At 58.5% G+C, this 24,758-nt stretch overlaps 3 protein-coding genes across 3 annotated transcripts in view; 1 reads left to right on the plus strand and 2 right to left on the minus strand.

The window, feature by feature from the left end:
- CNGA4 (cyclic nucleotide gated channel subunit alpha 4) overlaps window positions 1-6,115 on the minus strand; it is a 31,040-nt gene extending 24,925 nt beyond the window's left edge. Inside the window, exon 1 of the mRNA XM_066619283.1 lies at window positions 5,936-6,115. Within this exon, the coding sequence (XP_066475380.1) occupies window positions 5,936-6,115 (180 nt within the window). The remainder of the gene's footprint in view (window positions 1-5,935) is intronic.
- FHIP1B (FHF complex subunit HOOK interacting protein 1B) overlaps window positions 1-17,801 on the plus strand; it is a 32,116-nt gene extending 14,315 nt beyond the window's left edge. Inside the window, exons 2-12 of the mRNA XM_066622145.1 lie at window positions 6,886-7,229; window positions 7,537-8,157; window positions 10,559-10,717; window positions 11,209-11,295; window positions 11,640-11,807; window positions 12,575-12,654; window positions 13,435-13,604; window positions 14,362-15,330; window positions 16,046-16,224; window positions 16,362-16,524; window positions 17,312-17,801. Coding sequence (XP_066478242.1) covers window positions 7,089-7,229; window positions 7,537-8,157; window positions 10,559-10,717; window positions 11,209-11,295; window positions 11,640-11,807; window positions 12,575-12,654; window positions 13,435-13,604; window positions 14,362-15,330; window positions 16,046-16,224; window positions 16,362-16,524; window positions 17,312-17,607 — 3,033 coding nt within the window. The 5' untranslated portion in view covers window positions 6,886-7,088 and the 3' untranslated portion in view covers window positions 17,608-17,801. The remainder of the gene's footprint in view (window positions 1-6,885; window positions 7,230-7,536; window positions 8,158-10,558; window positions 10,718-11,208; window positions 11,296-11,639; window positions 11,808-12,574; window positions 12,655-13,434; window positions 13,605-14,361; window positions 15,331-16,045; window positions 16,225-16,361; window positions 16,525-17,311) is intronic.
- Window positions 17,802-18,754: 953 nt separating this feature from the next.
- On the minus strand, window positions 18,755-21,921 carry C3H11orf42 (chromosome 3 C11orf42 homolog). The gene is made up of 3 exons (XM_066619286.1): window positions 21,853-21,921; window positions 19,860-20,565; window positions 18,755-18,885 (listed from the first exon to the last, which is right to left on the minus strand). Exons 1-3 carry the CDS (start codon window positions 21,919-21,921, stop codon window positions 18,755-18,757), a joined length of 906 nt encoding a protein of 301 aa, XP_066475383.1.
- Between the last annotated feature and the right edge of the window lie 2,837 nt (window positions 21,922-24,758).

Below are 24,758 nucleotides of genomic sequence, written 5' to 3' on the forward strand. Positions count from 1 at the left end.
TGGGGAGGAGGTAGTGGTTGTGGTGCATGGTGGCACCAACGACATGGGCAAGTGTAGCGGGGAGGTCCTGGAGGCCAAATTTAGGCTTTTAGGTAGGATAGGAAGCTGAAAGCCAGGCCCTCAAAGGTAGAGTTCTCTGAAGTGCTACCTGTTCCACGCGCAGGGCCAGCTAGGCAGGCAGAGATCAGAGGTATCAATGTGTGGATAAGACAGTAGTGTAGGGGGGAGGGATTTAGATTCATTAGGCACTGGGGAAAGTTTTGGGACACGCGGGGCCTATACAAGAGGGACGGGCTTCAGTTGAACCAGAATGGAACCAGACTGCTGGCACATAACATTAAAAAGGTGGCAGAGCAGCTTTTAAACTGATCCCTGTGGGAAGGCCGACAGGAGCCAAGGAGCATCCGGTTCGGGACTCCTCATCCCTCTGGGGAGGGCAGAGGCAGACAAGACAAAGGCAGAGTAGGAGAAGAAATGGGGAATGGTAGCGTGATGGGATGTGATAGATGGTTTGGCTCAGTGAGAGGATGTGGGGACAAAGGAGTGCATAAGCAGCCCATCCTGGGGCATTCCATGTACAAATGCTTTTATGCGATTGCCCGAAGTCTCCGAGCAAAGATGGGAGAACTGGACTGTCTGGTGACAAGGGAAAACATTGACATAGTGGGCATAACGGAAACCTGGTGGAATGCGGAGAATCAGTGGGATACCGAAATCCCGGGCTATAAACTCTACAGGAGGGACAGGCAGGGGCGTGTTGGAGGTGGGGTGGCCGTTTACATTAAGGAAGGGATAGAATCCAGCAAAGTAGAGATTGAAGGCGGGTCCAACTCCACCGTAGAACCTCCGTGGGTTAAATTACCAGGCCTGTGGAGCAATGCAATACTGGGGGCGTACTATCGTCCTCCAGACCAGAAATCGGGAGGAGACCTTGAAATGAGGAAACGGATCAGGGAGGTGACAAGGAGGGACAGGGTTGTAATCATGGGGGACTTCAATTATCCTCATATAGACTGGGTCAATTTGTGTTCTGGTCACGAAAAGGAGACTGGATTCCTTGACATGCTAAATGACTGTGGCTTAGAGCAGCTAGTCATGGAGCCCACCAGAGGACAGGTGACTCTGGATTTAATATTGTGCGGTACTAGGGACCTGGTTAGAGATATCAATGTTACGGAGCTTTTGGGGAACAGTGATCATGCTGCGATCTGTTTCGACATGCACGTCAGGGGAAGAATACCAGGCAAATCTCTCACAAAAACCCTTGACTTCCGACAAGCGGACTTACCTCAAATGAGGAGGCTGGTTAGAAGGGGGTTGAAAGGGAAGGTAAAAAGAGTCCAATCTCTCCAGAGTGCATGGAGGCTGCTTAAAACAACAGTAATAGAGGCCCAGCAGATGTGTATACCACAAAGAAATAAGGGTTTCACTAAATCCAGGGGAGTGCCCGCATGGCTAACGAGCCAAGTTAGAGAGGCTGTAAAGGGCAGCGAAGCTTCATAAGAACAGCCCCACTGGATCAGGCCCTAGGCCCATCTAGTCCAGCTTCCTGTATCTCACAGCCATCAGACTTCCTTCCAAAAATGGAAGTCTTGCCCTAATGAGAATTAGGAACATAATTTATAAAGGAACATAAACTGTGGCAAAAGAAATGTAAGAAGATGATACGGGAGGCCAAGCGGGACTATGAGGAACACATGGCCAGTAACATTAAGGGGAATAATAAAAGCTTATTTAAATAAGTTAGAACATAAGGACAGCCCCACTGGATCAGGCCATAGGCCCATCTAGTCCAGCTTCCTGTAGCTCACAGCGGCCCACCAAATGCCCCAGGGAGCACACTAGATAACAAGAGACCTCATCCTAGTGCCCTCCCTTGCCTCTGGCCTTCTGACATAGCCCATTTCTAAAATCAGGAGGTTGCACATACACATCATGGCTTGTACCCCGTAATGGATTTTTCCTCCAGAAACTTGTCCAATCCCCTTTTAAAGGCGTCCAGGCCAGATGCCGACACCACATCCTGTGGCAAGGAGTTCTACAGACCAACCATGCGCTGTGTAAAGAAATACAGTATTTTCTCTTGTCTGTTCTAACGCTCCCAACACTCAATTTTAGTGGATGTCCCCTGGTTCTGGTGTTAAGTGAGAGTGTAAAGAGCATCTCCCTATCCACTCTGTCCATCCTCTGCATAATTTTGTATGTCTCAATCATGTCCCCCCTCAGGCATCTCTTTTCTAGGCTGAAGAGGCCCAAACGCCGTAGCCTTTCCTCGTAAGGAAGGTGCCCCAGCCCCGTAATCATCTTAGTCACTCTCTTTTGCACCTTTTCCATTCCCACTATGTCTTTTTTGAGATGCGGTGACCAGAACTGGACACAATACTCCAGGTGTGGCCTAGATTCTTTGAAAAGGTCAATAGGCATGCGGATGCGGAAAAACCCGTAGACATTTTATATCTGGATTTTCAGAGGGTGTTCGACATGGTCCCTCACCAAAGGCTACTAAAAATCTCCACAGTCAGGGAATTAGAGGACAGGTCCTCTCATGGACTGAGAACTGGTTGAAGACCAGGAAACAGAGTGTGGGTGTCAATGGGCAATTTTCACAATGGAGAGAGGTGAAAAGTGGTGTGCCCCAAGGATCTCTCCTGGGACCGTTGCTTTTCAACCATAAATGACCTGGAGACAGGCTTGAGCAGTGAGGTGGCTAAGTTTGCAGATGACACCAAACTTTTCCGAGTGGTGAAGGCTGGAAATGATTGTGAGGCGCTCCAGAAGGATCTCTCCAGACTGGCAGAATGGGCAGCAAAATGGCAGATGTGCTTCAGTGTCAGTAAGTGTAAACTCATGCACATTGGGGCATAGAATCAAAACTTCACATATAGGCTGATGGGTTCTGAGCTGTCTGTGACCGATCAGGAGAGAAATCTTGGGGTGGTGGTGGACAGGTCGATAAAAGTGTCGACTCAATGTGCGGTGGCAGTAAAGAAGGCCAATTCTATGCTTGGGATCATTAGGAAAGGTATTGAGAACAAAGTGGCTAATATTATAATGCCGTTGTACAAATCTATGGTAAGGCCACACCTGGAGTATTGTGTCCAGTTCTGGTCACTGCATCTCAAAGAAGACATAGTGGAAATGGAAAAGGTACAAAAGAGAGCGACTAAGATGATTACGGGGCTGGGGCACCTTCCTTATGAGGAAAGGCTATGGCGTTTGGGCCTCTTCAGCCTAGAAAAGAGGCGCCTGAGGGGGGACATGATTGAGACATACAAAATTATGCAGGGGGTGGACAGAGTGGATAGAGAGATGCCCTTTACACTCTCACATAACACCAGAACCAGGGGACATCCACTAAAATTGGGTTTTGGGAGAGTAAGAACAGACAAAAGAAAATATTTCTTTACTCAGCCTGTGGTTGGTCTGTGGAACTCCTTGCCATAGTATGTGGTGATGGCGTCTGGCCTGGATCTCTTTAAAAGGGGATTGGACAAGTTTCTGGAGGAAAAATCCATTATGGGTTACAAGCCATGATGTGTATGTGCAACCTCCTGATTTTAATAATGGGGCATGTCAGATGCAAGGGAGGGCACCAGCATGCAGGTCTCTTGTTATCTGGTGTGCTCCCTGGGGCATTTGGTGGGCCGCTGTGAGATACAGGAAGACGGGACTTGATGGGCCTATGGCCTGATCCAGTGGGGCTGTTCTTCTTATGCCAGTACTCCAGTTTATCTTGGAGATTTTCACCCATGGACACCTTGGACCTTAGAGGCATTTCATGGAATCAGAAGAATTACCCCTGTCCTGTCTTGGATCTATGAGCCTCGGGGTTTTCATCCTGTCAGGAAATGGCATGCAGTGTCCTCACATGGCTGTACATCCATGACCTTGGTTGTATATATACTTGATACACCAAGGATCTTCACAAGGGCCAGAGGCAACCAAGTTCCTTTGCTGTTGTGAGAGAGATTTTCCGTGACCGGTATGATTGGCTTGTCCAAGTAATGACTCCTCAAAACCTGAAGTTCCTGTATGCAACCAGAATAAGTCTCAGGTGGAGTCAACGAGAAGGATCCAATTTACCAGAGATCTGCTGGATTCTGTGCACTGCTATGCCCATCTCCCAGTATTGAGGGGGCAGAGCATAATATTCCTCCTCACAGAATGCCAAGTGTCACAATCTGATTACCTCTGTGTCAGATGCAGGGACTCCTAGACCACCTGTAGAGCCAGGTGTCCAACAGCCCCAGACTGAGTGTGACCTTTTTGCCAACAGTAGTCTTGGCTTGGCACAACAGTTGCAAGTTTATGTTGCCTGTGCTTTAGTCACAACTTGGCTTCAGAAGGAGAGAGAGAGAGAGCTTGGCATCTGTTGGGTCCTGAATGAACCCTTGCCTCCTAGGTGCAGAGCATGGCATTATTCTGTGTAGACCTCAAGTGATTTATCTCCTGCTAGGGGCCCAGCGAGAACTCTGTCTTGTGCTTGGCTCACTGATACAGACAGTGGCTCGTCCCTTTGGAGGCCTACTCCACTGGCACAGCTTCTCTGCGGCATGTAGGTCATCATTGCAAGCCCTCCCTCCTTGGAGGCACCATGAGGCAGGGCTGACCAGTCAAAGGGTCAAGAGGTCACTAGGTAGTCTGCTCCAGAGCACTCCCCAGCGAGGGAGGCCTTCCTCTTGTGAGGATTCTGTGCCTGTCAGTGCTATGAACAGAGCTCTGCTGCTGGGTGTGGCTGGCAGGCCTCCATCCCGAAAGGGGCCAAAGTCCTTTGCTTGTTGCTTGAAGCATGAGAGTTTCCTTCCTGGAGCCACCCTGGCGAGGTGGGGCTGCAGCAGATTTGGCAAAGTGCCTTTGGCAAGGCAGGCCTCTGCTGCACCAGGGCAAAGTGTCTGAGGCTGGTGTTTTCTTCTTGGAGGACCTGTGGGGAGGCCTGGGTGCCTTCCCAGTTCAGGGCTCCAAGTGCTGTCTGTGCCATCTCTGATGTCTTACCCAGCAGCGCCCAGGTGGGGGGTGAGGCTGTAGTGCCTCCCCCAGCTTTGGTGTGAGTGAGTGCTGCACTGTGATTCTGCCAGGGCCAGTTGGTCTCGCAGCGGAGTGTGTGGCTGGCTGTGAGGGCCATGGGCCTCATGTCTGTGCCGGGACTGCCTGAGACTTTGGCTGTGTCCCTTCCCAGCTCCGGTGGCTTTCCATTACTGATTCGACCAGCAGTGGTGGAGGACTGGGCGAGGCTTCCCTGGCCTGCACTCCAGCCTGTCTTCCCCTCCCTCCCTGGCTGCCTGCCAGTACCTGAGCCTCTGGGTCTTGCCATGCCCTTGCAAGGGACAGAGTTCAGCCGCCAAAGGGAGTGGTTCAGATGGATGCTGCGGCAAGGTGCCTTCTCGTCTGCCTGCCCGCCCGGAGCCTGTGCTCCCCCTCCAGGGTGGGCTCAGGGAAACAGGTGGAGGCAGCTCTGGAGCAGTGAGATCCCTCCCCGAAGGGGCCAGGTGGGTGTCATGTTCTGGGTGAGGGGTGAGCTGTGCCAGTAGCAGCCCAGGTGCTGGCACTGCTGATGGGTCTAGGTCTGTATTTTGAGAGGGGGGAACGGGCGCAGCCTGCGGAGCGGGGCAGCAGGCTTTTGCTCAGTTCTGCATTCTCCAAGGGCAGATGGGAGAAGCGGCAGGCCAACCCTTAGCCAGAAAGCAGGACTTCCCAGTGACCCCAGAGCAACAGCGGAATCTCCATGTTGGTGTACCTGGCCTTCTGTTCCCAAAACAGGAGCCTCAGCCAAACATCTCCTGAGACTCCTCCTGCTTGTGGTGATGGGGAAGCGGGCCGAAAAATGCAGGCACGAGACCCCTGGTGGGAGAGCACAAATGGGAAGCGCTCCCCCCACCTGTCTGCCGAGAGACTGCCTTGAGGATCTTTCCGCCTATTTGCGGTGGTGAAGGAGCACCTTCCCCAAAGGGCTTTGATGGGAGACAGGCCCCTCCCCCTCGAGTCCCATGTACCACCACCAGGGGCTGTTGCCTGCAGCCTGTTTCCAGTGGGGGGCATGGAGGCTGTCCCTCGACTGCTGAGACACCCCTTGTGGGCTGCTGCTTGGCTTTGGCTCGACCTTCTGCTTGTCTGACATGGTGGCCAAGATGTCAGGGTGGGCCTTCAAAGGCAGCCCCCCCCCCACCTTTCCCACTTTTGGATGGATACCAGAAGGAAGCTTGGAGTGCAGGGACACAGTGTGTGCGTTTTGTACTTTGAGAGCCCGTGCCTGTTTTTTAGCACCCAGAGCCTTGTGAGCCAGCCCTTGCTGCCTCTGCTGCACATGCAGGGCCGTCCCGACCATTGCAGGGAGTCATTTCTGCAACAGCCTGTGGGGGAGGGCTCAGGCCCCCCTTTCTTGCCCAGTCAGGCTTTCTGTCCTGATCTCTCCTCCAAAGCACTGCCTGCCACGCAGTGCTCGCTGGAGATGGTGGCGTTGGGTCAGCCTTCCTCTCCTTGGCGGGCTGCTGTGGGTGCCTGGCCTGCGTACCTGTCACACCCGTGGCCAGGGAGGCCATCAGTGGCCACTGCTCTGGTGTGGCAGCCGCTCAGCCCCTCCTGGTTGCTTGATCCTCTTGTTGCAACACCCTGAGGTTTTGCCTCGAGGCCTCCAGCAAGTCACCCTTGAGTCAGAACTTTCCCCACATGTAATACCCAGTGCCTGCTCCCCCCCCCGGGTCTTCCTTTGCTGTGTGCCCCCATCGTGACTGGTGGTGCTGAGCTGCTTGTCTCTTGATGGAGGTGCTTGCCTCTTGGATGTTGTATGACCCTTCAGAGCTCCTAGTTTTCCACCGTGCTCAAACATGGGAGGTGGAAGCAAAACTGTTCCCGCCTCAACTCCTCTTGAATTTCCCTGTCTCTCCACAGCTGGGTGCCACATCTGAAGCAACATGGCACCTCTGGAGATGAGGGCCAGCCATACCTCCACCTCTCTGCAACCCCACACGTCAGCAGCTGCAGCAGCTCTTGGAGAAACCAGGCGAGCATCAGGGAGCTGCCCCTGACCCTCCAAGCTACCTCTGGTCTCTCCCTTCCCTGCCGGTTGCCATTTGGACCTTGGCCCTTCCCAGATGGAGAGGATGAGCTGGCTGAGCAAGCTGAACCCCCGGGTGACGGGACCCCGGGTGAGCCGAGGCAGCGGCCTGCAGAGCCCGGTGACCACAGCTGACCCTGAAACCTGCCTCATGGTCTTCAAGAACCACTGGGCCCAGGTGAGTGCCTGGTGCTTGCGGGCAGGCAGGCTTGGAGGCAGGACACCCAAGCCCAGTAGCAACGTGACATGCCTGGAAGGTGGGTGGAAGACCCCAGCACAGGCTCCGTGCCCTGCAGCATGGGGCTGGGCTGCAGGGCTTTGGCAGGCCTGGCCCCCCGGAGGGTGAGGCTGGGCCCCATCAGGATGTGGGTTTGATGTGGCAGATCTGGCAGGGAGTGTGCATTGAGGACAAGAGAGTGGGGAGGTCAGCCCCCTGCTCCTCTGCCCTGCTCACCATCCCTCCCTCCCTCCCTTCCTCCCTCCAGGTGCTGAGGATTTTGGAAAAGCGAGGGGGCTCCCGGGTGGCCCCTGGCGCAGCTGACGACCTTAGCGCGGTGCGCAACAACACCTACCAGATGATGACGCTGCTGGCGGAGGAGCGGCCCCGTGGGGGGGAGGCGGCAGCCATGGGGCCCATCCTCGAGTTTGTGGTGTTGGAGGGGGTGCTGGAGCGTTTGCTGGGCTGGCATCTGCAGCGTGACGTCCCCGAGGAGCGCAAAGTGGAGCTGCTGAAGCTCTACGAGATGCTCATCAGCCAGTCCCGCCAGCCCCTGCTGCGGCACAAGCCGGTCCTGACCCCCCTGCTGCGCCTGCTGGGCCTGTGTGCGGGGCCTGCCTCCCCACTCCTGGAGAACAGCCTGGTGCTGCTGCTGAACCAGCTCTGCGTCTCGGCTGCCAAGGAGCCCCCACTGCTGGAGCTCTTCTTCCACAGCCCCACGGAGCAGGGGCCTGCCAACCTCCTGGTCTTCTCCCTCCTCATTCCCTTCATCCACCACGAGGGGCTGCTGGGTCAGCAGGCCCGGGACGCCCTGCTGCTCATCATGGCCATGTCTGCTGGCAGCAGCACCGTGGCCCAGTACATCACTGACCACTCCTACTTCTGCCCGGTAAGGGGGGTGGGGGTGGGGCGGGCCAGAGTCACCTCCCTCCTGGGATTGAGCGCAGTGGCTCCAAAGGGCCCTGGTCTGAGTGCACAGTGCCAAGTGTCCTGGGCCCCCGGCTCGACTTTCCCTGGCTGTGGAAGAAACCCCTTGGCATCTGGCTGGTGCCTCCAGCCTGTGAACGGGATGCACCTTCATGCCCTCATGTTCTCCCCAACTGGTGCCGGCTCTTTCTGAAGGTGCTGCCAAGGCTTCAGCTGCAGGGGGGAGGGCTTCTGTCTCTGAGATGCAACCCCCTCCCTAAGCCTCCCAGCCATCACAAGGGTGGGGAACTGTGTTCTAAGAGGGAACCTTTGGGGACTGCAGGTGCTCAGCGCTATGCTTGGGGGTGGGTGGGTGTCAAAATGCAGAACTGTCTGGGCATCTGGGGAAGAGGCCCCTGGCACCAGCCAGCCAATGTGCACAGCCCAACCCTGCGATTTCCAAAGCATGCTGCAGTGTGTGTATGTGTGTGTGTGAGCAATCGGAAGGCTCAGGGGGGAGGAGGGAAAATATTTTCCTCAACTGCCAGTGGGTCTCCTCGGACCCACTTGCACCAGCCCAAGGAGAAAAGGGGGCATGTCGGCTGCCATCAGAGGGGCTCTAGTGCTGAGTGCCACCTTCTCCTGCCTCCAACATGCCCCTGGCCCTCCGAGCTGCCCTGTTCCAACCAGCCTGCTGGCTTCTCCGCCTTGACAGGGCTCCTCTTTGCTGCTGCAGCACATGGAGTCCTCCCTGCTGCCTGGGATGGCACACAGCTCCACACCCTTATGGACTGGGGCTTGCGGTGCTGTGAAGCAGGGTCTCTAAACTTTTTGACCGAAGGGCCACATCAAATATCTGGCACGGTGTTGAGAGCCGAAGAAAAGATTAAATATAAAATTTAAATAAATACATTAGAGATGGAACTTAGATGAATGAATGAATGGGCTCAAATGTCCAGGATTTCTCCAAGCACCAACTTGTTGGCAACCTTCAGTCTCGAAAGACTATGGTATCGCGCTCTGAAAGGTGGTTCTGGAACAGCGTCTAGTGTGGCTGAAAGGCCAATTCAGGAGTGACAATCCCACACTGGGGGCAAATGTAGTCTGTCCCTGGTCTGTCTCCCTGGCTGTGGGCCTTCCTTCTTTGCCTCTTTGCCTCAGTCTGTTGGCCAAGTGTCTCTTCAAACTGGGAGAGGCCATGCTGCACAGCCTGCCTCCAAGCGGGCCGCTCAGAGGCCAGGATTTCCCACCTGTTGAGGTCCACTCCTAAGGCCTTCAGATCCCTCTTGCAGATGTCCTTGTATCGCAGCTGTGGTCTACCTGTAGGGTAGACCTACAAGCACCAACACAGCCAAGGAAATAAAGCTCACACAAGCACAACTCTGGTTCTGTTTGGTCAACTGGGCCAGAGGCTCTCGGGATCAGAGGCTGGCCGCGGGCCGAATAGAGGCTCTCCGTGGGCCACATCTGGCCCCCAGGCCGGGGTTTGGAGACCCCTGCTGTAAAGCATGCGCCATCCCAAGGACACTGGTTCCAGCAGTGGTGGTGCCCAGTAGGAGTGGGCGATAAGCTTCTGAGTCCTGTCATGTTGCCTAAGTGGGGTCTACAAAAGCACCAGCCCCTTCTGAAGGATGGGCGAGCCAGAGAAGCTGGAGGGGGCAGCCTGAGAAGCATCTGCAGTGAGGCCACTGGCAGAGGCCGCCCAGCAGAGTCCAAGGTCTGGCTGTGGAGCACAGGTCTCAGAGTGCTCCTAGTTGTGCAGGGCACAAAAAGGAGGGAGGGTCAGATCCCCACCGCTCTCCGTGCCTGTCTCTGCCACCTGGTTTAAGGTGGCTTTGGAAAGCAAAGGGGGAATGGGCGGGTGGGGCGGCTTCTCTGAGCACTGTTTGCGCTCCGGGATTTGTGCCCTGTACTGTCTTTCAGGGGGTGGATGCCTTACCAAGAAGGAAAGTTGTATCTGTGGACAGGTGGAGGAGCCTTGGTGGGTTGGGTCACTGTTCAGAGCCCAAGCAGATGTTTGGGGGCAGTAGTCACTTGGTGGAGTCCAGGGCCTTGGCACAAAGGACCACTGTGGCCTGACCTTGGCAAGAGAGAACTTCACCTCTGCATGGTCTCCCCTGCTTCAAATGGGGGGAGATGTGCTGTAGTAACTGTGTTGTTCCCCCCATTGGAGAGAGCTGCCCCTCCCTTGGTGGTGTGTCTCTTGTGGCTGGAGGACAGTCCCTTCAGGGTGGATTGGAGGAGCTTTAAGCCTTGTCCCCTCTCGATGCTTCTTAGGGGAGGCTGGGGAGGCAGGTGGGCTCTTGTCTTCTGGGGACCCAGCAGGGCAGTCTCTTGTGGCCCTTTCCAGAGCCAGAGTGTTGTCTTTCTCCTTCCCTGCCCAGGTCCTGGCCACTGGCCTCAGCGCCCTGTACTCCTCACTGCCCCGCAAGCTGGAGGTGCGGGGGGACGACTGGCACTTCCTGCGGCGGGAGGACTGGATCGGAGTTCCCTCCTTGGTCCTCTTCATGAACTCACTGGAGTTTTGCAACGCTGTCATCCAGGTGGGTCTGCTGGGAAGTGCGTGGCAGGGCGTGTTCTCGGTTGTGGCAGCTGCACCTCTTGCCTTTGAGTGCTTCAAGGTGGAAGTTGCTTGGGGCAGAACAGGGAGTGACTGTCCCCCTGCTGGAGGCAGGTTGCTGGACTGGGCTCTTTTGCACCTGCTGGGGATGGGATGGGATGGGCTGGGCTGCTGGAGGGAGATCATGGCAGAGGGTGCAGCTCCATGGTGCTCTTTTCTCCATCTCTGGCACTGCCAACAGGTCCAGCAAGCTGTGGGTGGCCACTGGTCAGCAGTGCTGGTCCTGGTGTGTCCCCACTGTTCAGTATCTAGCTGGGGGAGCCAGGAGGCTGGGGTTCTTCCAGCTCTGCGGAGGCACCCTCCTTCAAGCCCCTACAATCCATTGCTTGAGAGGCAGTGGCCTGGAGCCACAGGGGCTGCATTGTGGGGCTGTGGGGCTGGGCACGGCCTCAGACTTGTTTCCTCTCACTGCAGGTGGCCCACCCCCTGGTTCAGAAGCAGCTGGTGGATTATATCCACAATGGGTTCCTGGTGCCTGTCATGGGCCCGGCTCTGCACAAGGTGAGGCTGCTGGCACCCTGGGGCCACATCTCTCTTTCTCTCCCTCGGTGTGAGTTGGACTTGATGTGAAGCCTGTAATTCAGTAAGTCTGGGAAATAAGCCCCCGCCAAGTAAGCTTTGTTTGCCTAAGCATGGGAAGTGCAGGTGTCGGCACTTCAGGAGGTGTGGTGGCCCTGTGCTGGCCTCAGGTGGGGCTGGGGAAAGGCGTGTCCTTCCAGGCCTGGCCGGGAGAGGAAAGGGCACAGGGATCAGCACAGCTGCGCACTGGGAAGCAGACTGGACCTCGGGCCTATGCTGCCCTCAGGGAGGGTCCTGCGCTGAGCCCTGCCCCTGCCTTCCCTCAGACCTCCATTGAGGAGATGATCGCCAGCACTGCCTACCTGGATCTCTTCCTGCGGAGCATCAGTGAGGCCGCCCTTCTCAAGACCTTCCTGCGCTTCCTGCTGCTCCACCGCCACGACAGCAGCACCATCCTCGACACGCTGGTGGGCCGCATTGCCAGCAACTCCCGGGTGAGGCCACCAGGCAGGGGCTTAGGAGGTGCATTGGCCAGCTGTGGCAGGTCTTGGGGAGCCATGCGTGTCCCAGAGTGGCTCTGTGCCAGGTCAGGAGCCTGCCTGTTGCCCAAGGCCAGCCAACCACCCAAGGCCTGTGGAGGCCAAGGGGGGCAGTTGCTGCTGCAGCTGCGGTCATCCATCCACGCCCTGACCGCAGGACTTCACAGCCTCCCGGCCTCATCAGCAGAAGCTGCTGCACCGGATGGTACTGCAGTTACAGGACAGAACCAGTGCAGGAGAGAGTTTGAGCCTGCAAGGGGTGTGGGGCTTGTGGCCACCTGCAGCTGTCAGGTGGCAGCCCATCCTGGACAACGTGGCTCCTCCCTTCCCCTCCCCCCCAGACAGCCACCCTCCCCACACGCTAGTGGCTGCACTCCTGGGCCGTGTGTATTGAGCTGCCTGCTGTGGGTTGTACTGCCATGAAAAGCATCTGTGGACACAGACAGGCCCCTCCCTCTCTGGCCCCTGCTGCTTGGCAGGAGCAGTGCAGGGCCTGTGGACTTGTCCCCTCCCCCACTGGGTTGCTGGAGGTTGGGGGATGGGGCAGGGTTCTTGGCCTGCCTGGAAGCATCTCCCTGTAGTCTCTTGGGTGTGGTTGGCGGCCTCCTGGGTGAGGGAGCTCTGCTAGACAGCTTCTGGCCCAGGTCTTTGAGGTGGGGGAGCCACTGGGGTGGGCTGAAAGTAGCTCTGGCCACACATTCTCACTTGTGCCCCCCCCCCAGCTCTGCATGGTGTCTCTCAGCCTCTTTCGGACTCTGCTCAGCCTCAACTGTGAAGACGTCCTGCTGCAGCTGGTGCTCAGGTACTCACTGATGCTTTCTTTCTGGGCCGGCAACAAAGCCTGTTCTTTCCTGGAGGGAGACCAGCCCTCCCTCCCTCAGACGCCCCTGCTGAGGCTTCTGGGGCCCGAGTTCTCTCTTAAGAAAACAAGAAGAGCCCTGCTGGATTAGGCCAAAGGGGACCCGTCTGGTCCAGCTTCCCGCACTTCACAGTGGGCTGCTAGATGTCTCTGGGAGCACTCAAGACACAAAGCCTGCATGCTGTTGCCACTCCCTGGCCCCTAGTATTCTGAGGTGGCTTCCTTCTGGAGGTTGCATAGTCATCCTGGCTTGTCACTGGAGATGGACTTTTCCTCCATGAATCTGTCTAATCCCCTTTAAAGGTATTTAGGCTTTCAGGTGCCATCACCACATGGTGTGGCAAGGAGTTTCACTAATTACTCACTGGATCTGGGCACTGTGAGGAACCCCACAGTGTGCAGGGAGCCCCATTGGAGTTGCTGATCTGACCTGAGAGCTGCCTGGTCACTTGGCGTGCTTCACTTGAGTAGAGGGAGCGGCCTGGATTGAGGGGAAGGCGGCTGCTCTGGAGGGCCTCCACTGAGCAGTGGTTTGATCAGGAAGGGCTGTGCAGGATTCGTTCCCCTCCTCAGGCAAGGGTCCTCGCAAGACCGCCTTGTGCCCTCCGTCCCTGGAGAAGCAGCTCACTCTAGTTGGCCTTTGAAAGCACAGCGTTTGCAGAGGTCAGTCAACCTGCCTTGCCTGGGCAGCGAGCAAGTAAGCGAGCTCTGTTGCCTGCCTAGGTACCTGGTGCCCTGCAGCCATGTCATGCTGAGCCAGAAGAGGGCCGTGAAGGAGCTGGACCTCTATGGCAGGGCGGCCAGCAGGTTCCTTTCCCTGATTCCACGTTGCTGCTGTCCGGAGAGCCTGCCCCTGCCTGAGCGTGAGGAGGAGCACGCCACCTGGTCCAAGGGTGAGTGGGGGGGCTCCAGCCACAGAGGGTGCCCTGGGCAGGCTGGGAGTGAGGGGTAGTGGTTATCGGGCCACAGAGCCCTGGCCTCTGGGGAGGCCTTCACAGCAAATGCAAGGACTGACTTCCTTGGTGGAGTTCCTCACCCCTTCCTGCACTGGCGGGGGGTGCTGGCCTGGGCTGCGTGTGTTGGCACACCCCCAGAGCCTTTGCTGTGGACCAGATCCATGGGGGTTGGTGGGAGGAGCAAGGATGCCTGCATGGCACTGGGCCTCAGTGCAGCCCTGGTGGGGCGCTTACAACACTGTTGGGCGTCAGGAAATCCGGGACAAGGACGGGGTTCTGCCAGTGGCCAGTGCTGGTGGATGGGCGTTTCTGCCTAGAGAGAGTGTGAGGGTCCTGCAGGGCTTAAAGGGGCCTGGTGAGGGGGAGTGTCGTCATTCTGTCTCGTTGGCCTTGCACCTTTTGCCACCATTTGGTGCAGAGAGACCTGAGACTTCTGAGCATGGAATGGAAAGTGCGTTTGCCAAGCATTCGTGTCCGGAGTGGAACTCGGCCCACGAGGTAGAGGCTGTGCAGGGTTGGACGGGGGGTCCGCAACCCCCGTGGATGTCGCAGAAGCAGCACCCGCCTGGTCTAGCCTCTGCCTCCCACCCTGTCCATCTGGGAAGCCAGTGGCTGAGAGCAGCCCAGCTGGGGTGAGGGACTGGGAGCTCGTGGTGTTCCTGCTTTTGAGAGACCTCCTCTGTGCCCCCCTCAGGTCACGGCAGCCCCAGTGTGGACTCGTCCTCCGTGGTGACCGTCCCCAAGCCCTCCACTCCGTCCCGCCTCTCTTTCTTCATGCGGCAGTCCAGCTTTGGTGCAGAGGCCTCTAGCCCCGCTCCCCGCTCCCCAGGGACGCCCACTGTTAGCCCTGGTCACCGTCCTGGCCGAGGCGAGGAGCTCTCCGAGTTGGAAGGGAACTACTTGGAGTACTTGCGGGATGCACGCCTCAACATTGACCGCTGTGTCTGGGCCTGCCGCGTGTGGTCAGCCCCCTATGATGGGGAGGAGCCCAGTGCCAGCAGCCTGGCCCCTGCCCCAGACCCCTCCCTACCCATCAACAGTGACTACTTCAGCTACACCTCCTTCCATGCAGGTGGGCATCCCGACCCCACATCTGCCTCCCCTCGGACTAAAAAGCGGGGCCCGCCAGAAGAGTTGGCCGCCCTCAAAGGGGCCTCGGGAGGCCCAGAGCCGAGCACCTCCACCTTCCCCAGCACCACGGACTCGAGCATCCTGCTGAATGGGGCCCATGCAGACCCTGGCATCAAGAAGGTCCGCTGGTGTCCCCAAGGGGCAGTGGAGGTGGTCGAGAATGGCTCCGCCTCCACCCCCAGCCCTGACTCCGGGCCAGCCTGGGAGCCTCTGCCCTGCCCAGACCTGCCCCTGGATGAGCTGCTGACCCTGGAACACACAGAGAACGGGGCTGCCTCGGCCATTGAGAAGTTCAGCACGGAGCTGAGTCTTCTGAAAGAGGAGATGGACCCGGGGAGCAGTGCCCAGGAGCCACCCGGGGCAGCCCCCCCGCTGGAACCAGACCCCCTCTCTCAGGAGGAGGAGGAGGCCTACCAGAGCTTTGCCTCCCCTGCAGACAATGCTGGGCAGCCCAAGCCGGCCGACCACCTGGCCCAGATCCTCAGCAGCCCCCCAAGGACCCCCGGGCAGCCCCCCAGCCAGCCGTTCACAGGTGAGCCTGTTGGGGATGCCCTCCTCCTTATTGCCACCTGTACCACCCTAGTGCACCTTCAGCCAGTGGGGTGCAGCCTCCTTCCACCCAACCCCGAGTCCTTTCCTGCCCTCCTGTCACTTCTGTGTCATGACGCCTTCCGTGACGCTGCCTTGTTTGTGTCCCAAAGTGCTGCTCCTGGCCAGGACGGTGCAGTGCTGGATGTGAGTGTGGGGCCGGAGCCCGGCAGAGGGGTGCGAGGGGGGGCTTTGGGGCATTACAGAGCTCCACCTCTTCGGGTGCAAAGCATGCTGCTCCTGGGCTTGGGGCCCTTGACTCCCCTCTCCAGGTGCAGGGCCCAGGGAGGCCCAGGGTGGAGGTGCTGCCCACGCCTTCTCTGACGCGTTCTCCTGCCTTGCCAGTCTCTGCAGGTTGGCACCCAAGGAGCGCTGGGGCCTGGAGTCCTCTGCGCCTTGCAGGGGTGCACACTGAGGCTGAGCTGGCCCTGGATAGGCTCGCTCGCTCGCTCCAGGCCTGAGGGTCTTGCAGGCAGGCACGGAGGCCGCCTTTGTTCAGTGGCCTGCAGGGGTCCAGCAGCCTCAGGCGCACTTGCCTGTGGAGTCTCCCCAGCTCTGTCCTCCCTGGGGCAAGACCCTTCTCTGCCGGGCAGCAGCAGTGCAGGCTTTGGGGCAACCCCGGGATTCCCTTGCCCTGAGGCTGGGCTTGCTGTCCGCAGGGCCCTTCGTGGCGGCTCTCTTCACCAAGCTGGAGAACATGTTGCAGAACTCCCTCTATGTCAACGTCCTGCTGACGGGCCTGGTCTCCCAGCTAGCCTGCTATCCGCAGCCACTCCTGCGCTCCTTCCTCCTCAGCACCAACATGGTCTTCCAGCCCAGTGTCAAATCCCTCATCCAGGTAGTCCGACCGGGGGCCGGTGGGGCCTTGGCTTGGGCAATGCAAGGCATGGAGGGGACTGATGTTGCCAGAGCCTGGGCGTGGCTCTGGCCGTGGGGCTGTCGCCAGGCAGTGACTTCTCCCTCCCTCCCCCCCAGGTCCTAGGCTTGGTGAAGAACAAGATTGAGAGCTTTGCTGCCAGCCAGGAAGACTTTCCTTCCCTGCTCCTCAAAGCAAAGAAGTACCTGGTTGCCCGGGGCAAGCTGGACTGGGCGGACCCCCCGAACTCCATCCCGTCCCTGCGGCGCTCGGAGACCCTCGGTGAGCAGGATCTGCTGGGACTGGGGGGGAGGAGTGAGCCCCTAGTGCCACTTGGGAAGGTGGCACTGCTTCTGTGGGGAGACCAGGTGCTGGGGCAGCGCTTGCAGGCTCAGCACTGCCTTCCTGATTGGTGAATGGGCAGGATCCTGGCAGCCTTCAATAGCGGGCTGGTGCTACTCCTGCAGTCGAAGAGCCTTCTCCCCTCCGAAAGCAAAATGGGTGCCCAGGTTGCAGTCGGAGAAGTGACTGGCGGGGTAAGGGTGGTTTGGGGGGCTCTGCAGCTGCAGGGAAGAGAGGGAAAGAGCTGGGGCAGAGCAGGTGCTGCTGCCAGTGACTGGCCAGCGACTCCCCTTGCCCTGAAGCTCTTTGGAAACTTGGCTGCTGCCCCCCAGGTTGCTCTCAGGTTCAGCCCATGATGGGGGGGTCAGAAGAGGTGGCAGTGGTGGGTCCCCCACCCTGAGGCAGCCATGTGACTCTGGCTGATGCAAGGTGTGGACCTGGGACCCTCCTGGCGACAGCCTTGACTCCCTTCAGTGTTCCAAGGCCTGGGAGATGCTCCCCCCCCAAGCCTCTGGGGCCCTCCAAAGAAAAGACGTGCACTGACCAGAGACAAAGCTAGCAGGCCTCACTGCCCTGGTCCTCTAGGCAGCCCAAAGGCGTGCTGCATCAGCCCAGCAGTGCCCTCCCCGCTGAGGGAGAAAAGCACTGGCAGATCTTGCCCAGGCAGCCTTCCTTGCAGCCCTCCACACTTCAGGGTCTCTCTCCCTCCCTCCCTCCCTCCCTCCAGTGAAGAGCCGGAAGCCGTCCATCGGAGAGATGCTCATGCGCCACACCAACAGCCCCACACGGGCCCGCCAAGCAGCCCAGCTGGCCCTGCAGCACATGCGTGAGGGGCAGGTGCTGCATGCGCTGTCGGGGGCCTCACTTGTCCGCAGCTCAGCCGAAAAGCAGAGTGAGGCACTGCGCGTGAAGAACGCCGTCTACAGCGCTGTCATCTTCAGTGAGTTCCTCAAGGAGCTGGCAGCCATCGCACAGGCCCACGCGGTCACCTCGCCCCTCCTGCTGGAGCCCTTCCAGGAGTGACCGTGGCCTGGGGCTCTGGACTGCAACCTGCCCCTCCCTCCTCCCTCCCTCCCCTCTCAGCCTGCTACTGCCAGGCCTGCACTAAATAGGGAGCCTGGAGGGGGCACCATGGGTGGGGTGGGGGGGAGAACTCCATGCCTGGAGAACCACCTTTTTAATTTATTGGGAATGAATGTTTTTTTTTCTGGAGAACTTGTGGCAATATGTATAAAAGGAGTGCTCTCTGGCTCTGTCTGTGGTGTGTGTGTGCAGCCAGGGGCCGCCGCTTGCTGGGTCCTGGAGAAGAGCCCCGCTGCTGGCTCAGGTCCCGGAGCCCACCTAGGCCATTGCCCTCTTTCCCAGGTAGGAGAGGAAGGCACCCCCTCCCCGCTGTCCTTTCTCTGTGGGGGACACTGTTGCAGTCAGGGAAGCAGGTTTGGCCTCCCTGCATTTATCCATCATTCTTTTCTGCTCATTGCTCCTTTTTGGCAGGTTCTAGGAGGTCTCACCCCCTCACCCCACCCCCGTTCAGACTTGCTGGGGCTGTGTCCCTAGACCTGAGAGGGAGCCTCCCAAGCCCAGCCAAGTCGCTCTGAAAGCCCTTCCCCTGCTGTCTGCATGCTCTCCATTGGAAAAGCCCAGGGGTGGTACTTGTGTGGGCAGCTGTGCCTCTCAGGCCACCAAGGAGGGGTCTGGCTGGAGGAAAGCGCTCAAGCCCCCCCCTCCCTGTCCTCTCTCCTGTTGGGCTGGTGCCAGGCCCAGAGCTACATCCCCACAGGCCCAGCTGAAGCTGGGAAGCCTTTCTGCCTCAGCAAGGGCAAGAGGGGCTGGGTCAGGCTATCACTGTCCAATCCCTTTTTCAAGACATCTAGGCCAGATGCCATCACCATGTCCTGTGGCAAGGAGTTCCACAGATTAATTATGTACTGGGTAAAGAAATGTTCTAAGGCTCCTGTCAACCACTTTTAGTGGATGTCTCCTGGGTCTGGTGTTCGCCTCTGCTGCAGTGGGGAGGGGGGAAGCTGGTGCTAGGGAGCAGGGTCTGGGGCCCTTAGCCCTCCTGCCTGGGCTCCCCCCAGGCCTGTCTTGCCCCCCCCCGAACCAGTCAGGCTGCTCCGTCTTGCCACAGTCTGCAAACAGCTTTATTGCCCATGGCGTGGCTGTCGGCTCACTCGTCCGTGTCGCTCTCGGCCACGATGCCCTGCAGGAGCGGCAGCAGCATGGAGTGTCTCTCTGGGTCTGCCAGGCTGGTGGTTGAAGGGCCCAGTGTGGGGCGGTGGCGCTTGAAGGGCCATTTCCCTGGCGATAGAAGTGGGCGAGGGCCTGTCAGGAGCTCCTTGGCCTGTGGCCTCTCCCCACTGCAAGGTTCCCAAACCCCCCTCCCACAGGGGCTTGCTGCCCTGTTGCTCTCTCCTGATTGTGAAGGGGAACAGGAACTCTCCTGGGCTCCCGGAGCAGGGGGTCAGGCAGTGGCATCTCCAGCAGGGGAGAGGAACCCAAGGAGACTGTCCAGGAGAAGGCGCTGGAATCCCTTCTCACTCCCTGCCTGAACTGCTTCCCAGCAAGACTAGAACTTGGTTGTGCTGGAGGCCCAGAAGACTCGGCTGGGTTGGTGCTTATGTAGAAGGAGCCGTTGAGGAGCGGCCTGCCCCCCTTCCTAAGCCCAGGGTGCCCAGGAATGGCCTGGTGGCACTTGGAGCAGCTGTGAGGCTGGTCCAGCAGGCCAGGGGCGGAGTCACAGCTGCAACCAGAGCGTCAGTGCAACTGGGCCAGACTGCTCTGTCGCCACTACCAGCCCCATGAAACTCCTGTTCAGAGCTACAACGTGCCTGCTGGGTCCTCATGTGCTGCAAGGCTCCCCCCTCCCTCCTTCCCTGCCAGCCTCTAATCAGGTGAAGTGGAGCCCTGGAGGCCAGAGCGGCTGCCACCACCTCCACCCCAAAGCAACAGCCTGCAAGAGGGGAGCAGAAGCCACGCATCCTGGCAGTTCTGGCCCATCGTGGTGGCAGCTGCAAGGGCAGAAACTTGGGTGCTTCGCTGCTTGTGTTTCTGGCCCAAAGGGAGCTCCCCCCAGTCCCCTGCCCACAGCAAGCCATGTACGCTCTGCTCTGGGTGCTGCACCGCTGTTTCAGAGATGTCTGGCAGCAGGACAAGGGCTGCACCCCGTTGTCAGCCAGCTGGAGAGGAGGTGCTTTGAGGCCTGCAGCTGGGACTCCCTGGGGGGTGGGAGACTCTGGAGCCCCAAACAACCCCAGAGCCGCCTGTTTCCTTACCTGCCAGGGGCCGTGAGGGTCTGACCAGGGGGTGCCACCGCTTGCGAACTGCTGTACTCTCCGGGGGCAGTGGGGGCTTCAGTGGCAGGCCAGAGCTGGGGGGCTCCAGCACAGCCATCCTTACCCAGGCGGCCCGGGCGGGCAGGGTGTGGCCCATGGGCTTCTGGGAGCCCAGCACACCCTTGCTGCTGAGGGCAAACTTGAGGCAGGAGAAGGCCACGGGGAGGGGCTGCTCCACACGGAAGCTGCGGTGCTCAGAGCCCTGGGTGACGGCCAGCACCAGGCTGCTGCAGTAGAAGACCTCGTAGACCACGTAGATGCTGCTCTGGGAGCGGAGCCAGGGCAGGTCCGGGCGCAGGGCTGCCGTGCCGGGCCGCAGCACCAGGAAGGCCACCTTCTTGTGCACACCGGCCATGGAGAGGCGGATGTGCCTCAGGGCCCCGTCCACCAGTCGCGTCTCCTCATAGCGGGACTCCCCCCGCACCCGGGCGTTGTACTCGCGTGTGCAGTGAGTCAGCTCCCGTCCCCCAGGGCCCCTCTGCAGCAGCTTCTCCAGGGGCCCAACAGGGAGCAGGCAGCGCTGCCGGCGCAGGAGACTCTGTCCCAGCTGCGGCTTCTTGATCAGGACGGTCAGCAAGTCATAGGAGGCAGCGTCTTCCAGGAAGGGAACCGGCACCACGGTGGGCCCAAAGCGCTCCTCGATGACCTGTTGGCAGAGAGGGGAGGTCTGGCAGTTGGCACCTGGGCCCCTCCCAGGATGGTTGGGGTGAAAGGAGGCTGCACGTGTTCCTTCCCCGACTGGCTGAAGGTGCACTAGGGTGGTACAGGTGGCAATAGAAGGTGTGGGGGCTGAAAGCAGAGGGATCTTGAAGCTGATGGCAGGAAATGGCAGGATGGAAGAGACTGAGAAAAGGCTCCCCGGGGCCAGGAATGGCTGTTGAAGAAGGGCGGGGGGGGGGGCTTCAGCTGCAAAAGGTGCCTAACTTGGCAGCTCTCCAGGACAGAGTCAGGCTCCGCTAAAAGCCCCCGGCATCACTGAGGTCTCTGCAAACATTTAAGCTAATCCTCGGAGAAGTCAGAACTGAAGTCAAATGCAAGCAGTTGCTGGCCAACTGGACTGTCTCGCAGAGGAGGCACTTTCTGGCACCTGCAGGGCTGTCGTGATTATCGTATTTCCTGATGTGTCCATTTTGCAATCTAGGTAGAAAGAGGCTGGGCTGATAACCCCCCCCCCCCACAAGTTCCCCTTTGCCCTTTCAAGGACAGGCAAAACCAGGGAGTGAAGCTGAGGCACAAACCCTGGTATGTCTCGGCTCCAATCACAAAGTGCCATCTGCAGAGCACAGTGGGGGGGGGGGGTCTGCTGTGTTCCTGCCCCCCCCCCGGTCTACAGGGTGACTGCAGCTCCCAATTTGTGACAGGCCTATAGCCCACAGAACTTCCTTTTTCCATGGGAGGCCCTGGCAGGCGCCCTATGCAAAGGGGCTTCTTGGTCCCACAGCCAGAGGAACTCCCCCACCAGCTCTGGGGGGGGGGGAGGTGTGTGTCAGGAGGGAGCAAATCAATGGGCAAGTCCTTGTGGTTCTTGCAGTGTTGGGGCTCTGGTCTCTGAAGAAGGGAGACCACCACAGGCGGCTCACCTAGCCAAGGGGCACAACACTAGCCTGGTGAGGTCTGAAAGGGCGACAGTCCCAGAGGGAGGACGGCCTGAAAGGACAGTTGCTGCTTTTCCTTGCTAAAGCTACATGGGTCTTGGCTGGTGCTTGGGGGGGGGACCACTTAGGAGCACCCCACAGGGGCCACTTTGGGATTCAGCACTGGAAATGGACACCCACCCAAGGACTCGGTGGGCCAGGAGAGCCTCTGCGTGCCCCTGTGACAGCAGCCAGGGGCCACCTGGCACCAAGGGACAAGCTCAAGCGGCCCTCTGTTCTCTGGGTTTGGGTCCCTCCTCACACTGGGGTTCCTGGGAGGCCTTCCCTGCCCCCCTCACCTTGTCCCTGATCAGCTCCCAGTTGGAGTCAGCCTCACCAATGTCCAAAGTCTGAACTCCACCATCCATCTTCTGGAGGGCTGGAGGGGGCAGAGAGGGGTCTGGGAGGAGGGCTGCAGAGGGTAGGCATGGGTAGGGCCGAGGTCCGGAGGGGTGGGAGGGTCTGCCCTCCCCCCAGCCCTGGAGGCAGGCAGGCACAGAAGCCAGAGCCAGGCTGTGATGTCACAAGGGGCCAGTTGTCTCTGTCCCCAGAGGGGCTGGCTGCGGCTGCTAGGCCAGGCCACTGTACCTGGGGCCAGAGGCCTTGTCTAGCCAGGACTGTGGAAGTCTTGGGACCCCAGGCTGGGCGTGAGGCCTGGCCTGCCGGGGGAAGCGGGCAGCCCTTGGCTGATCCTCGGGATGGCAGCCTCAAAGGTGTCGAGGAGAGCTGGAGGCCGTAACAGTGGAAGGGGAAGGCAGCAGCAATCAGCCCAGCGGGGCAAGCAGACTGGAGCCCCCCCCCCAGGCAGAAGCTTTCCAGTGTGGTGCAACAGGGAGACAGGCCATTCCATCCCGTGGGGCTTGAGTTCAAGATCATCCACTCCAGCGCAGGTCTGGGGCAGGCAAGAGCATGTCCTGCTAGGCACAGCATCCCGCTCAGTGCCGCTTGCTGGCCCAGGGCACCATGATGAATGCGGACCACCACCTGCTAGTCAGGCACCTTCTGGGGAGGGGCCGGGGCACAGCCGTCTTCCCGGGCTTTGGGCCTCCTTGGGAGGGAGTGGACTGTCAGAGGCTACTGGCGTCTCTGCACCATGTACTTGTCTTTGTCAAGATGCCGCTTCACCCATTCCATTGCACTGCTGGCCCTTCACTGCAAATGGCCAGGCTTCAGGCTTCCCTGACCACTCCTGCCAGGGCTCCTGGGCCGGCCCCACAGGCCTGCACCAGCAGGTCTCTCGCCTCCTGGGGTTTAGATGCCAGACGCTGCCTCTGTGGCACCTGCAGGCTCTCTGGGTTGGCCTCACGCCGTGGACGCTCCTGTCCCAAGCTGCTGCTTCCCACCGTGGCTCTGAGGGGGTCCTTCTTCTCTGTGCTGGACTCAGGGCTGCCTTCAGGTTGCTTGTTTGCCGCCTTGGGCAGTTTGCAGGTCCTTCTCTTTGCCCTTGTTGCAGCTCACTAGGAGATGCTGGGGGTCCTTCCATGCCCACTGCCTGTTGCTCTCCAAGCAAACGGCACCCCACTGCTCTCACCATGTCCCCAAGCAGTAAGACATCTCAGGGGTACAGCAGCATCCTTAGGGACAGAGCTCACAGGAGGCGCTCAGGGTCTCTACAACATCATGTACTCCACAAGCATGCACACTGGACTGTGGGGTGGAATCAGCATTCCTGATGACCAGCCTGTTGCAGTGGTTTCATTCATTTGTAAAGGAAGTTTAATGTAAGAAAGGTCCTGCTGGATCATGCCGAGTTGTGCCCCCACAGTAGCCTACCAGCCACTTCTGGGAAGCCAATGCACAAGCAGGAGGAAAAGGCACCTCCTCTCCCACCACTGGGGTTCAGGGCATGATGATGATGACGGTGACGAGGTTTTTGCACAGTCAAGTGTCTGTCGTTGACTGGTTTGCTTCATCCAGACACCGAGTCCTTCCCAAGGACCTGGGATGCCTGGTTTCTGTCCTCCTTTGCTGTTATAAATATCGTCACAAGATGTAAGCTGTTCCCAGTCAAGCTGCTTTTTGTAGTTGGTGGGTGGCTGCTCAGATGCTCTTCAAGGGGTTTTGGAATAGAACGGAAGGCGCCAATCACCCCTGGGGTCACTTGGGTCTAATTCTGCCTCAGCCTCTCAGTTTCTACTTGTCCATCTTTGCATTTTGTTGTTCTTTCCAGCTCTTTTTCCTCCACTCTGCTGTCCCCTGCGATTGTCACACCGATGGATTCAACTCGTCTTTCTTTCTTCTCAACTGCAGTTATGTCTGGTGTATTGTGTGAAAGGGGTTTGTCTGTCTGCACTCCGAAATCCCATAATATTCTGGCATCTTCATTTTCTGTGACTTTGTCCCTTGTGTGGTCCCACCAGTGTCTGGCTGCAGGCAGCTTGGATTTCTTGCAGAGCTTCCAGAGTGTCACTGTTGCTGCCTTGTCCTGCCTTTGCTTGTGTTCTGCGTGATCTTTTCACAGCAACTACTCGGGTGGTCTGCTGCTTCTTCATCTTCTTTGAGAGACAGCACTTGCTGTTGGCTGTTATTTTTTCTACCTTTGCTTTCACTGCATTTGTTCTTAATGCCTGTTCTTGTGCAGCCAGGATTAGACCCTCTGTTTCTTTCTTCCAGTTGTCTTTTTTCAGCCACTGACAGGTCTTGGTGATGTTTGTTTTCCCAGTAACGTCTCACATATATTGTCCATGCAGTGGCCAGACCTCCTGCCCTTTAATATTATTAAACTGTTTTGCTCAGTGCTGATGGAGACTTGTGAAGGCGCAATCCAAACCTGTGCTGGGGCAGGCAAGCCAGGAGGCTTGCGCTGCATCCAACGCAGGTTCGTTGGGTGCAGCGGCTCTGCCAGGGGCAAGGGGAAGCTCTTCCCCTTACCCCTGGGTAAGGGCTGCGCGCCCCAATGGGGCTCCTTGGACTTGCGCCACCTCTGTTCTCTCTGGGGATGGGGGTTGGGACCCAGCAGCCCTGCCCCTGGGTCCCTCTGGAGCTCACCTGGGGCTCTTGTGTTATTGTTGCTGCTCTGTACATGTTGGTTTATTTCTTGCAAATTATGAGTTATTTCTGCAAGCGCAGCATTTACATCTTTTAATACTTGAGCAAGATGCTTTTTTGCAACTGTTCTTCCAGCTGGAAATTATCCCCTGTGGTTTGCTTGGTTCATCTGTTCAGTTTTTGTGTGCTCACTGAAGCACAAGAGCCCCACCACTAC

Source organism: Tiliqua scincoides, chromosome 3 (assembly GCF_035046505.1).
Source record: "Tiliqua scincoides isolate rTilSci1 chromosome 3, rTilSci1.hap2, whole genome shotgun sequence".
NCBI classification, from domain to species: domain Eukaryota; kingdom Metazoa; phylum Chordata; class Lepidosauria; order Squamata; family Scincidae; genus Tiliqua; species Tiliqua scincoides.

Coding starts and splice junctions, on each gene's coding strand:
- C3H11orf42 (XM_066619286.1), bottom strand. CDS start 21,921: ATGGATGGTGGAGTTCAGACTTTGGACATTGGTGAGGCTGACTCCAAC. Junction 20,566..21,852: donor GGGAGCTGATCAGGGACAAG/GTGAGGGGGGCA, acceptor CTCTGCCAACAG/GTCATCGAGGAGCGCTTTGG. Junction 18,886..19,859: donor ACCCTCACGGCCCCTGGCAG/GTAAGGAAACAG, acceptor TTCTATCGCCAG/GGAAATGGCCCTTCAAGCGC.